Source organism: Rhyacophila brunnea, unplaced genomic scaffold (genome assembly GCF_057557595.1).
Source record: "Rhyacophila brunnea isolate RB1 unplaced genomic scaffold, BYU_Rbru_1.0 scaffold_12, whole genome shotgun sequence".
Lineage (NCBI taxonomy): Eukaryota > Metazoa > Arthropoda > Insecta > Trichoptera > Rhyacophilidae > Rhyacophila > Rhyacophila brunnea.
The window spans coordinates 36,906,194-36,920,693 of record NW_028232774.1 but is presented as its reverse complement, the minus strand read 5'-3'; the positions used below and the strand labels follow the sequence as shown (position 1 = coordinate 36,920,693).

General features: G+C 32.9%; 1 protein-coding gene and 1 long non-coding RNA gene across 2 annotated transcripts in view; one reads left to right on the top strand and one right to left on the bottom strand.

Moving 5' to 3' along the window:
• The window catches only part of Hasp (Hig-anchoring scaffold protein), a 93,482-nt gene extending 79,725 nt beyond the window's left edge, over positions 1–13,757 (top strand). The window contains exons 22-31 of the mRNA XM_085961247.1: positions 2,171–2,340; positions 3,457–3,604; positions 4,882–5,000; positions 5,088–5,247; positions 6,442–6,593; positions 7,161–7,334; positions 8,304–8,489; positions 9,472–9,642; positions 10,994–11,138; positions 12,167–13,757. Of these exons, the coding sequence (XP_085817373.1) occupies positions 2,171–2,340; positions 3,457–3,604; positions 4,882–5,000; positions 5,088–5,247; positions 6,442–6,593; positions 7,161–7,334; positions 8,304–8,489; positions 9,472–9,642; positions 10,994–11,138; positions 12,167–12,479 (1,738 nt within the window). The 3' untranslated portion in view covers positions 12,480–13,757. The remainder of the gene's footprint in view (positions 1–2,170; positions 2,341–3,456; positions 3,605–4,881; positions 5,001–5,087; positions 5,248–6,441; positions 6,594–7,160; positions 7,335–8,303; positions 8,490–9,471; positions 9,643–10,993; positions 11,139–12,166) is intronic.
• Positions 8,950–11,070, bottom strand: LOC147078123 (uncharacterized). The gene is made up of 3 exons (XR_015072278.1): positions 10,934–11,070; positions 10,484–10,829; positions 8,950–10,076 (listed from the first exon to the last, which is right to left on the bottom strand). It is a non-coding gene; the product is annotated as an uncharacterized LOC147078123 (long non-coding RNA).
• Positions 13,758–14,500: the final 743 nt, after the last annotated feature.

Below are 14,500 nucleotides of genomic sequence, written 5' to 3'. Positions count from 1 at the left end.
TTCCATTTTTGTAGAATGTTTGCGTGTCATTAAAAATGTCTTATGTACTTATTCTTTCTTATATGAATAATTTCTGAAAAAAGTAGTTTTCAATGTTGTTTGTGCACTAATAATATATAATATTATATAATACTTTTTTTAGAAATTATACCTATAAAAGAAAAATACATAAGACATTTTATTGACTTTAAACAGAAACTGCCATTTTTGTTTCTAGAGCCCTCGAGTAAATAAAAGACTACACTATCATCATCATAGTTTCCATTAAAAAAAAATAGATGTCACTGATATCAGATCATAGTGTCAGATAATAATATGTCATCGTTGTAGAGCACAAACCCCATAATATTATTTTAATACCTTCAATCAGTTTTAAAATTCACCAACTGTATATCTTGAATATTATTTAAAACTGAAGCGATTTAAAACAAAAAAAAAATACATTGGCATATTATGCATTAGGACAATGTTTACAAACATTTTAATGCTTACATGCTAAAAACCTAAAAGAATATTAGTTATAATGTGTAGCATATCAACGGGTAATATTGGCAGAAATTTAAATAATGAACTCCATTACCCTCTTTTGGTCTGAGCAGTGTCCTGATTCAAAATTTAAGGCTTTTTAAGCTTTTCTTCCAAATATTATATTATCAGACCCTTTTTACTCTAGCTTATAAATAGCTTTTTTTAACTACCAAAAATTTCTCTTTTAACAGGTGTCACGTATTATTCACACATATACAATTCTTTCGCGTGCTAACAGAATTTTCATGCATGCCACAGGTTTACCATCACTGCATTAAGACATGAAAAAAGAAATAAATTACTATGTTTGATCCTATGCGGAGCATGGCCACATAGTGAAGATTGTATTAAAATCAAAAATTAGGACATATTGCATTAGGGTTTTTACAAAAAATGTCTTTCACCGGAAATACAGTGGGATAAAAGTGCTCACGGGGAGAACAGCTGTTTTGGACACGGGAGGGAAATGCAATGCTGGAAAAGAATGTACCCTTTCTGCCGGTGCGCTTCTTCTTCTAAGTGATCAACACTGGTGGGTCTCTAGGTTCTCAATTTGGACAGCTGTTTATCTACCAGTGGCGAAGGGTGGAGGTAGTCTGTTTAGATCCGTCATAAATGGTGGCTACCATACTTTGTCAGACATACTTATTTGTACTAATTTAAACTAAGACTACAATGTGTAAGTAGCAGTAGCGAAGGGTGGAGGTAGGCTGTTAAGATCCGCCATAAATGGTGCACAACTTTGTTGGTCATACGTATTTGTTTTTATTGAACTAAGACCACAATTTACAGATGGTATTGGTTAGTTTTTAAAATTAATTAAACCCTGCCTAAAACAAACCATAATAATTAAGGTATTGTATTGGGCTATTCGATAAAAATAGTGCACACTTTTCCAATCATACTTATTTTATTTTCATTGGATTAAGAATACTTATTACAGATGGCGTTAGTTAGTTTTTCGAAATTCATTTAGCCCTGCCTAAACCAAACCATAATCGAAAAAAATATTCTTCTATCTATAAAATAATATCTAACATTATGTATGGTTTAATGGCATAATTTTAGATATTTTATAGATATGCAAATGAATATTTTTTTACTATTATCTACCTTCTACCATGACTAGGATTAAGCAGGGTTTAATTGAATTTTAAAAACTGAGAAACACCACTTGGACATTGTAGTCTTAGTTCAATGAAAACAGATAAGTTTGACAAAATTTAGTGGGCACTATTTATGTCGGATCTTAACAGCCTACCTCCACCCTTCGCCACTGATATCTACTGTATAGTATATTAGTGCATTATTCGTACAATATATTATTACAAAACACCTATCTTCACTGAGTATGTTTTGATTTGTTGGTTGGTGTTTTTGTGCTCTACGGCGACGATGTATGCCTGTCATCTAAATTTGTTTATGACAATAGTTATTAGATCTCCTATATTTTATTATAAAATAAAAAAAAATACTAGTAGTCATGAATTAGGGGAACAATTATTAAATTTAGTCGGCAAACTTTTATTCCTTATCTCTTCATATTTTTGAATGTTTAAAAATCATAAACACAATCACAAAATAGTTGAATTCCGAACGATAAAATTCAATCGAAACTAATTTGTAAACATTTCTTCGGTAGGGTCCAGGGCACTCTGATTTACCGAGACGGAGCGCCGATGAACACGTCGGGAAGCTATCCACACGGCACCGAGGTCACCTTTCGATGCATCGCTTCCATAATGGGCGAACGTTCCACCTGGAAGATTATTTGCGAACGCGGAAATTGGATCGGAAAGAGTGTTTCATGTGGTAATACATTTTTATCTATAGAAAAATCCTTTGTATTGTATTGTAAGCGACAAAGCAGCGCCCCAGCGAGTATTGAAATATCGATTCACTCAAGATGATTTTGGCGTGCTTTTTGTATTAAGGTATGAAAATAGTCTGGTTTTGTTCATACGAATCTATAAGCTTATAAGGCAAAGCCTATCTCCGCATATATTTAGTGAATAATAATTAATAATGCAATAATTAAAACAAAATATTTCTATAGGTAAATGTCAATAGTTTTATGTCGTGATTTTTATTTATCAGTTAATTCAGTCATAGACTAACATATATATATAATTTTTTTGTGCCTACCTCTTTCCAAAAGTGACTCTTCGCCACTGGATCGTATTATAATTAAAATTCATCAAAAATAGTGTCAATACATGGAACGTCTTTCACATAATCTTCTTCCAGGTGGATTATATGCTGATATTGTTTCTTCCATTCTTCTAGTGCTATGGTTTTAAAAGCGTCATCAGTTAGTGTTACTAATTCAGCCATTTTACAGTACTTCTCTTGACGAGCGACCAAATATACTCAACTGTACTTTCCAGAATACGGGGAAAAATTTATACCATGATAACATTTTACCCACAGAATTGACATAAATTGTGGACATTGACATTTTTAAAAGTGGAAACCGCGTGTCGTGAATTTGGAGGGGGTAGCTTGTTTGTAATTTTGCCATAATGCCAACTTATGATGGTGGGCCTATAGATTGCAATCGAAAAAATATTTTTTTGAAATAGGATTTCAGTTCTGAATAAAAAAAAATTTAATAAATTATAATCTTTGTCAATTCATATTTTTTTCCCATCAGTTATGTTATGTTGAAGGTAATTTTTCAGAAACTTGCTTTGTAATTCCATAATATGTAACTATAATATGACTAAAATACCTATTAAACTCTACTTTTGTATTTTTTTAAAGTAGCCTTTGTCAAAGGATCATGAACGATAAATCCGATGAGCAAGAAATTAAAAATAAAATTGGTTTCACTTGACATTACAGGAAATCATTCACTTAATTTCATTCGGTCAACCATATAATAACAGAAAGTATATTTTTTACTTATCATAATTATTTTCTATCCAGAGGAAGAAGATCTGGCACCCTCTAGTCTAATGGGAAACGGGACATGCGTCTTTAGAAACAATGAACCGAATGTTGTCTCTTTCTACAATGACTTGGAGATTAAGGAAGAAGTCGTAGAGTTTCCAGCCAGCGCAATTTTGGTATCAAGGTAAATATTACTAGTAATGCAATTTTACCTCAAATTTTATATTGCATGTGTGCACATGTATGAATGTACTTATCATCTAATGGTTTTAAGTTTTGTACTATTCCATTTGAGTAATTTTTTTGCGACCCGGGTTTTGCCTTTCGGCATATTCAGGCACATTGTGCGCTTATTATCAGTGATCTTAATTTAGATAAATAAGTTGATAAGAAGTACTTAATCACTTCAATTTATGTAATTTCACTTACTATTCACTACACTTAGATATTATTTCTATGACACATGTTTTGCTGATTTTGTGAAGAATATAGGAAAGGGGTTGTTCATAAAATTCCAAAACATGATTGAGTAGAGGGGGTGTGATTTTTAACGTGGTGAAAAATGGTGCAGTGGGTCGGAACGCGCTCTGGTACTTCTTCAAACAGTTCTCATTGAATCACGTGAATATAGAAAGATATGTCATTGTTATTTTTATCTTCGGACAAATTTATGATCTCGGCACAAAAATGTGAAAGATACGATTAGTCCATCCAATACCAAATGGTCATGGAAAAACTTATTATCACATCGAGAGCTTTAGTACTTGATAAAGCTTACCATGTAAACGAAACACATGACGTAGAAACTATATCTATATGTGGCAGTGGCGAAGGGTGGGAGTAGGCTGTTAAGATCTGCCATAAATAGTGCACATTAAACTTTTTCAAACATACATATTTGTTTTCAGCAACACTACAATTTACAGATGGTGTCGGTTAGTTTTTAAACTTCAATTAAACACTGAGAAAACCAAGCCATAATAGATAATAGTCAAAAAAGACTCGTCTCTTTAAAATATTTAAAATTATGCAATTAAAATATCATACCTACATAATTTTGAATATTTTATACGTATTTTTTATTTATTATAGTTAGGCAAGGCCTAATGAATCAAGAAAATGGACCAACAATATGTGTCATATGTATTTTTAATCCAACGAAAACAAATAAGTATGAATAAAAATGAGTGCAAAATTTTGTCCTATCCCCCAAAATAGACCAAAACTATTATGGTTTCGCTTAGGTAGGGTTTAATTGATTTTTAAAAACTAACGAACACCATCTCTAAATTGCGGTCTTAGTTCAATAAAAACAAATACGTATGACTAACAAAGCTTATTGTGCATTATTTATGGCGGATCTTAACAGCCTACCTCCACCCTTCGCCACTGACATGTGGTGAATATCAAGTGATTTTATAAATAGTTATGAAGTACTTAATGCGCGATTATTTATTGCAGGTGTGTTGACATTGGAAAGTATTCAATGGTTGGCCCAAATAAAAGGCAATGTCTGGGAGGCGATTGGGATGGTACCAAACCTTCCTGCTTTGGACTAAATCAAGAGTGTGATTACGCAAGTAAGTATTCACATTAAATTCTAAGATTTTACTCATTGAATATGAAGTCTTCATTGCATTGTTTTGATTCTGATTCAAATATTATAGTGGAAAAACCGCCGACGATTCTCTTCCGCCATCAGCTCGGTCCAATAGCACAAAGCAACGATGGCCGTCTAATTGTTTACCCGGGGACCATCCTGCACATGGAGTGCCTCTGGATGAGGCGGTTTGGGAACCCCAAGTGGAACGTCAGCCATGAATATAGGTGAGGTGTTCATAACAATGTTGCAACTTTATTACATCCACAATGTTCACTTTATTTGTTCCAACCCAGAGACCATAGTAAGAATGCTATATTGTGGGTTAAAAAGAATTTTGGTAATTGTGCCGCAGACGTTATAATGAGCATATTCTGTCGGCGCATAGGCTTTTCGATCCAATTTTCATACATTTTGATGCATCATTATCACAAACTAAGATTATATTAGGTAATGGGTAGGTTGGATTAGGTTAGGTTAGGTTAAGTTTGGTTTGGTCTAAAAGGAAAGTTATAAAATCTCATGACATCATCTGTGGCACATTTACCAGAATTTTGAATGAATATTGTTTACACTGACGGGGAAAGCAAACGAAGAAGTAAGATTAAGAATTGTCAGCGTTCTTCATGTGTTTTTGCCAGATCTAGCATTTTTATTTGTCGAACCTGGCATGTGTTGTTAAATCTAGTGTTTTTTGACACAGCAAATAACTAAAATTTTCTGCTAAAAATGATAAATTATTAGGTAAATGCTTACACCAGATTTTCATAGAACTCAAATTGCGTGGGTTTTTTTTAAATATTAATAATATAATAATTGTGAACATCAAATTTTGTACATAAATTTATTATTTGTTACCTACAACACAACAAATACTGGCTGCGCTTTTTTGTGGACTGTATTAGACAGGGTGAGGGGTGTTATCAAGATGCCAGGCATTGACCTTTTGTGACGCTGAAACTGACTCCGTGGTCTAGGTCGTCTTCTACTCACACTTAAATTATCACTCTCACGCAATACTGTTTATTGTGAGTCACTCCGTAGTTTGTTCACTGCGAACCAATACTTCGCAAACAATTTTTTTCTGTTATGCATGTCTAACCGTATTTATCGTTTGGGGTAACTGGATTGTTTATACTTATACCATGCCTGGACGCACTACAATCTTTGTGTGGGTAGGTTGGGAATTAGGTCTGGGATTGCGCTACCATAATTGGCCCAAACAAATACTTCTTTATTAATTTAAATAAATAACAATGTCTCTTTCAAAAATTGCCAACCTCTAGTATTAATACTATGTATATATACAAAACATATACATAGTATTTTTTTACCCAAGTACAGTTGGCAATAATACGTATTTTCTATCAATTTGTTAAATCCATATTATCCAATAATACAAATTGTTATTATTGTTTTAGGAAATATCCTGAGGGCTGGTCCAGTGATCCTGGCCGCGACAGCCAGCTTGAGTACCGGATAAGCGTGTTTCACGCTACTCACGATGATTCGGGGATATTTACCTGCATGACACCTGCCAGACAGAGCCACCAAGTTGAAATCTCAGTGGAAGGTGACTTTGATTATTTACTAGATCTTATATAATAATCCATTTTATCCAAAAGTTATGCTATATAAAGGTATACAATATTCATTAATTAATTAGGTAGGTAAGTACTAAAAAAATTTTCGACTTGTTGGTCAAAAAATTTTAAAAAATGGTGACAACCGATTTTACCACCAATGGAAATGGATTTGATTGTTTTTTTTTTTAGAATTAATAATAACCATGTCCTTGCTTTTTTGTACAAGGTGGTTGTTAGTAATTTTGAACAATCACAAACACCAAGGCTTTATGAAAAACATATAAATATTGTATCCTCAACGGGAATCGAACCCAGAACTCTTGGGTGGAAGGCTAGCGCCTTACGTACAGCACTACGAGAGCCGCCTGGGTTTGATTGTTAATGAACTTACATACGATATAAAAATACCTAAGTAGGTACTTAAAAAATCACAATCTTGAAGAATATAAAAAAAAATTGGAGGTAACTAAATTTAAGTTTAAGGGCTTCATAATATTATGTGGACTCATCGGTTTATGTTTTTCTTCAACGTATTCGGCTATCATATTTTTCAGCTGTTCACTGTCCACCATTGCCATTGCGGCGTGGTCTAATCTCGAGCAGTCAGTCAACGAAGATGGGGGCCGAAGTGATGTTCTCGTGCGCCAATGGAAACTCACTAATCGGTGCTGCTCAGCTGGCTTGTCTTCCCAGCGGAAACTGGAGTGCACCATTGCCTCTTTGTGAGAGTAAGTTAATTCATTTTATTGTGGCCTATTGTAACTCAATATATTACAAGAAGAATGAGGTGCTGAGGATTAAAGTTATGAGCAATCACCACATAGGGACCTATTTATACATGAAACCAAGTTCAAACATTGTATGAAATGTTATAACCATTTTATTCCTAACAATGGATAATATCGTGGGTATTGCTACCAAAAGTTGGTAAGTCGATAATTTAGGTATTTAGAGTTAACAATGGATTATGTGTATATATATAAATATCAGTGGCGAGGGGTGGAGGTAGGCTGTTAAGAATCGACATAAATAGTGCACACTAAACTTTGTCATTCTTATTATTTTGTTTTCATTGAAATAATAATTCAATTTGCAGATGGTACTGGTTAGTTTTTCAAATTCAACTAAACCCTGTTTAAGCCAAACCACACTAGTTCAGGTATGTTATGGGCGATCTGACAAAAATGGTGTACACTTTTTCTTCTCCTTCTTCTTCGATGGTGCTACAGCTTAAGTCGAGCCCTGGCCTCCTCCACCGCCGTCCTCCAGCCGGAACGGTCCTCCGCACGTCTTTTCCAGTTCCTGATTTTTAGCAGCTGGTTGGCATCTTTTGTAATGTTATCACCGTACACTTTTTCAGTCATATTTATTTCTTTTGGTTGAATTAAGAATACATTTTAAAATAACTATTTCTTTAATTCAACAAATAATTCACAAGATTTAAGAATGTACCATTCTAATTACCATCTAAGTACCATCTTGAAACGCCGTCAAATTAGCATCTAAATAAACATGTTTGGTTCCAACCGTAAACGAAGTTTCTGTTATCAAATACGTACCACTCCACATTAAAATCATGATGAGTTTGTTTCTGACATTTACGGTAAAGTACCAAATCTTAAGGTGTCACCATTTAAGTAAAGAGTCATTAAGTGTTACCATCATCATAAATTTTACTAACGTTGTAAAACTTGCAGGTGTCGAGTGTGGTGAAGTAACAGTAGGGGTAGGTCCTACTAGTAAGCTGCGAGTCTCGGTGGTATCTCGAGGGGTCGGCGGTCGAGCCGCCTTCAGTTGTGCTCCGGGATGGGGGCTTCGAGGATCTGCAGAAACTTTATGTCTTCCCAGCGGTGACTGGGCACATCCATTCCCTACATGTATAGGTTGGTAAATGTTTTAATTTCTATCTGTCCGTAAAATACGTATGCAGCTCGCCGTGAAACCGTCAACTTCACCGTGAAATGTTGTATCGGAAATATACGGCCGCATTAGGTCAAAAAATTTGTACTTGACATGTTATATTGATTTCCATAGTAACGCACGTATATATTAATAATTTAGTTGCTAGGACCCCAGACCCCTAACAACCAATAATGGTGTCGAAATAACTTTTCATACAAAACAGAATTAACTGAAAATGAATTCAATTCTACTTAAAGATGGCTAAAAGTATTTAAAAAATGCATTGGCATCGTGTTCTGATATATTCTAAAAGTTTCAAATGTATAGCTAGTCGGGAAGTTAGTTAAAAATCGATTGCAAGATTTGTACTGGACAAAGAACCACCGGACAAATAAGAATACGAGCTAAGAAAAACGTTGTAAAATTATAAAATGCATGAATAAAATAGGTAAAATTTGAATGTATTTTAAAATATTAGAATACAAGATTGAACATAGATTATAAGTGACATATTGAATAAAAAATACAAATAAGTTCATAAAAATGTCAAATCACAAATACAAGGGATTGTTAGACATACACTCACATAGGTATACTATAAAAATAATAAATGGTGAAATCATAGTGGGTATATTATAATAGTGCATCTACATTATGCTGTAAAAAATAAACATCAAAATAAATCAAACTTAGTATACACACAATATTATATTTTATTCGATATGTTCATTTATTTTTTAAAAATAGCAATGCATCTAGCGCTTCGTGTTTCACAGAACTTCGAATTAATGTTAAATCTAATAAAATTGGAGACCGTATAGTATACGGTCATCTCTTTCCGATAAGAAAGCTCACGGTGAACTGTGCTACGGTGAAATGTTTTACGTACAATTTACATGTAACCCTATAATGCAGATAATATTGTACTTTGTTAACAGTTATTTTTTTGTTATGCTATCGCAGAGGTATCGTGTCCTGCTCCTCAGGCCCCGTTGAATGGCTATCTACTAGGGCGAGCCCCTTTCAGAGCGGGAGATGTTGTCCAGTTCAATTGCAACCCCGCTCACATGATGCAGGGACAGCCTATAGTGGCATGTCAAGACAATGCCAGGTGGAGTGGAGAAACACCAAAATGTAAGATAACTATTTTAATGCCTTCCATTTGTAATGAGCTGAATTATATTGTATCTATACAGGTAAACCTTGTTGATAGCGGGTGATATGTTTTGGACACGATCACGATAAACGTAATTTTACCATCAATAGGGGATTTAAAAATAAGAACATAAAAAATGCACCATGTGTAAGGCCTGAACAAAAACGAACCATAAGTGTGAGTGAGTAAGCATTCGGCACGCTTATATCTCCGCTCTATGCGTTAGAGTAAGATAGAATTGCTACGGCCGAATTTAAAAAATTTGAAAACGTTACTGGAAAAAATTGATTTGGCTGATTACACGCATTTAAAAACTGCGAGCATGTGTTGCTAAAATTTATTGTTTTTGTGTTAAATATAAAGTTAGTGGTAATTATTTTTAGTTATTTTAATAGAACATAACGAGGGTATACTGACAGAAAGCATTACCTCATTAAAACAAGTTCTGAGATAATCGCAAAAAGGATTCTTATTTTTTTTTCAAAGCGTTCTCCCACGTAGATTTTTTAATGATTTAAAAACATTTTTTCTACATTATAAAGACTAACCTTTATGGCAAACACAATATACGACATGTTACAAGTCCTGTATTTTGTATATGCATAACGCATTAGGTCATTATCATGCTTTCTATCAGAATAAAAAAATAACAATATGATTTAATAATGTTTCTATTTTCTCACCATTATATCCTATGCCTTTGTGCGTTTTACCAGGACGTAGAGCGTAAAATTGTATACATTTTGGCATTTAAAACAGAAAAACAGCAAAAACTGAAATAATGCGTTCTGTCAGTATACCCTCGATAATATGGTTAACTATGTTGTGTTTAAATTTGGTAGTCGTACTGAGAAGCAACTCGATGGTATAACGTTTCATAGTTGATAATAATAAAATCATTGTTCTACTGTGCGTTATACATTAGAAAAACGGCTTCATGTTGGCGAAAAATAGGCCCTCTCTATATATCATTATTTTGAGACCATGTGCCTTTGATGTAACATTTTGCCAAACTGATAAAATTACATACCTTTTGTACCGCGTTCCAAAGAAGAATCTAGATAGTTTACCCTGCTTGGCCTGTCTGCACTTCTTTAAAATTTGTCGATAACTATTCTCAAACAATGTCGTCATACGTGCGTGATTCCACTTATTATGATGGTTCCTGGCATGTGGCACATATCAAAATAAGTGCGGAACAAAAAAAATATTATTAAAAATCAATTGCCATATAACGAATTCGTCAGGGTCGCAATGAGTGTTACCTACCTATATTTAAATAATGAACTGGTTTGTGATGGATGTAATCATAGATGTTGATATTTATAGGTATCCAGGCGTGTTCATATCCTGGCACCACGATCTCTGGTAGAATGTCATCTGTGAAGTTCTACTACAAGATTGGTGAAACCATCAGCTTTACATGTGAGCCTGGACTCAAACTGAAAGGAGCTGCTATGTTGAGATGTCTCAGGTAAAAAAATAAATCGTTTGTTTATGTTGGAGTACTATAACCATAGTTCAGAATTAACATTAACGGGTGTATGTATAGTAATAATAATTGAAATAAGTCGGCTTAATCACTAGTCAGCTGTTATTTGGATAACTAATAACTAACTGTTTGCGCATGTAGATGATGTACACAGGTGGCGACACTTGCAGAAAAATATTGAAACACAGCTAACAGCTGTCAAATAATTACGTTTTGTAAAAAGAATTAGTAAATACCTATAGTTTCGGAGAAAGCAATATTGTATTGATCGATGCAAACACCTACTAAAACAGAATGAATAATTTGCACGCATTTGCAATAATTGTTGCTGGTCGATGGCTTTTGAAATAATTACCAATCGACTAATTGATGGAGTGAGTCTATAGCGATCAAAGACTATTAAGTTTCAAATATATCATGATCACATTATGTGCTGTCAAAGTAAGTTGCCGCTACGAGAAAAAGGTGTGTAACATCATTTTTCTTGGTATTTGAACATTGACAGTTTAAAAAATCTACCGAAATCACCAGAACAACTCACACGTACTATGCTACATCGACACCCACACGACTCAATGAATATTTTTTATCATTTTCTACATGCCTACACATTTTTAGCTCACGTGTTTTTTCGTTTTAGTTGGCACTATGTATTTTCTATAAGAATATTATCTATGGTCTGCTGGTTGGGTTCTGGTCAAAATGTTATCTATGGATGTAATATTGCAAGTCATTTTAACGTACGCACACGTAGAAACTGTTAAAATTAATTGAAATTAGCATGAATAATGAATAATAATTCAAAATACTAATATATTAGAGTTAGCACTCTCCATCATATTCTGCGGAATGATGAAACCATAGATTAAATTTGTCGCCGTGCTAGCATGTGACAGTACCGTGACGTGATCATAATGTATTTGAACCTTTAACTGCATTTCTATGAAAACTCGTCACATAGTTTGTTAGCGTCATTATGTAATTGACACTCCTCATTTAATGTGTTTTAGAAATGGCAAATGGTCAAATGCGATACCGATGTGCTCACGAGACTCGCAGATTGGAAACGAAACATACATCGGAGTGGACGACGGTGAAAAGACGGCCATGCTCAGCGATGACGCTTCCCTCTATTCCAACTCTTCAGATCTCATAGCTCCATCTTCGACACTCGTCTCTATGATTTCTACAAAGAAATACTTCACCAGTAAAGAAAAACTGTTTACCAAAGTCAGTTCAAGTACAATGGCTTCTAAAAAGGATAGCGCACCCATAATTGAAATTGAAAAAGATGTACCGGCAAACAAAACTAATGCTAGATAGATTATGAGATAATGAAGAATGAATGTGATTAAAATAATCGTGGACACGTTCAAGAGATGTGTTTAGCGTTGGACAGTATTCTATCATAAAATTCGGGATAGAGAGAGTTCATGAATGGGCGCTGATAGATAAAATCGTCTCTGTTCTGGCAGAACACACTAACTGGAGAATACTAGTTTTGAGTAATTTGACTTTGAAGTTGTTAAAATGTTTGAAATGGTCTATCATGTGAGTTTATTAAGTAATCGTAAAAAGGATGACTTTAAAATAAAAACTGTTTATTTATTAAGAAGGTTTCCAGACGGTAAAGTTTGAAATAAGGAACATTTTGGTATAACTAACTCAATATGTCATTTTTTCGAATTAGTGTCTTCTGCCAGAACAGTGACGAAATATTGTATGCCAAATTTTTGATCGGTTATTTTACAAAAAAGTTCTTTAACAAATGTATTTAAATGTACTTAAAACAAATATTTTAGTATCTCCACGACTCTCTTGTTACTATTATCATATTATTATTTTTAATAATTTTATTGTTGTCATTTTAAGGTTATGTTTTTAACTGTTAATTTTAAAATTTGTGATTTTTTTTTGTGTGAAAATTTTTACAGCTTATAATGATTGATTATATTGACACCTTTAACGTAAAAGGTCAGAGCTGCGTTTCTGGCTATTTTGACTCAATTGCCTTTTATTAAATGATTTTAAAGATAGGAGGTAGGAGGAGGTGTCAATATGAGGCTTCAGTTTCTAAAAATCGGCATACTGTTATATGAAGAACAGAAACCGTCACTACCTAACCAATGACCTAATCTTAACCTACCTTATTTTGAAATAGAAATATGTTTGCCAAAAATATTGAATTGTGGAAATATCAGTATGTGGAAATAGATGTCATATAATATAAACACATTTGAAAATCATTCTCAGGTCATCATTTTCTATTATTTTGAAATTTTAATATAGTATTTATTTGGTAGATATCAATAGTAAGTAAAAATTAAAATATTGTGAATTATCAACAATGTACCAAAAAGGATGCCAAAATCATAGTGGCCAAATAGAAGAAATGCAACGATTGTACTTCAATACAATCTAAAAATTGTTGTATCTAATACGATACAACGGTAAGAAAAAATATGATCTCAGATAAAATAATTAAACAGATTTTCTAAAATCTTTTATCTCTTCAATTTCATTATTCATTTTTATCATTCCTATAATTCCATAGGTACTGAATTTCTTAATACTTACTAGGTACAAGTAGATACTATACTTATTCTGAAAAAAAAAAAAAATTATATAGCTAATTTCATTTATTAAAAAGAAGAATGTTCTTAATTTATTATAATTGAACTGGCGTGCACGAGGTAGATCTCCAGATCAGAATGATCCAACTATAACTAAAATTAAATATCTAAACATTGAGTCTGAATATCATCTCAGAATGCAGATGGTGCACTTTGACAAGTGGTGAAGTGAGATTTCATTATTTTTTTTTGTAAGAACGTTCCTTTTTAATAATATTAATTATATTGGGATTTTTATTTTTTAATAGTATATTATGATAATATATTATACCAAAGTCTATTTTTATTATCACAAAAATAAAAATATGAAAGCATGCAATTGTAATAAAAATAATGTATTATAAATTAAATTAAATTTTACCATTTACGAGGCCAAAAAAATACTACATAGGTAATATTACAAATTTAATCTAGTTAATAGAATTTAAGAAATTCGTCCCCAAAATAAAAAAAAAGTCTCATAGAAATATTACATTATTTAAAAATCTTTTTTTCTGTTACTTACATAAATATAGTTTTTATCAAATATTTGTCATGAGTGTATTGGAGTCACGTCATAGATATTTTTTTTTATAAGTTACCTACTAATTGTAATAATATGTAATAATGTTTCATTAAATTTAATGTTATGTGGAAATTTTAAGTATATATGTTATAATTATTATGATTACCTATAGTGATTTATACGTTTTAAGTAATACGTAGTAAAGT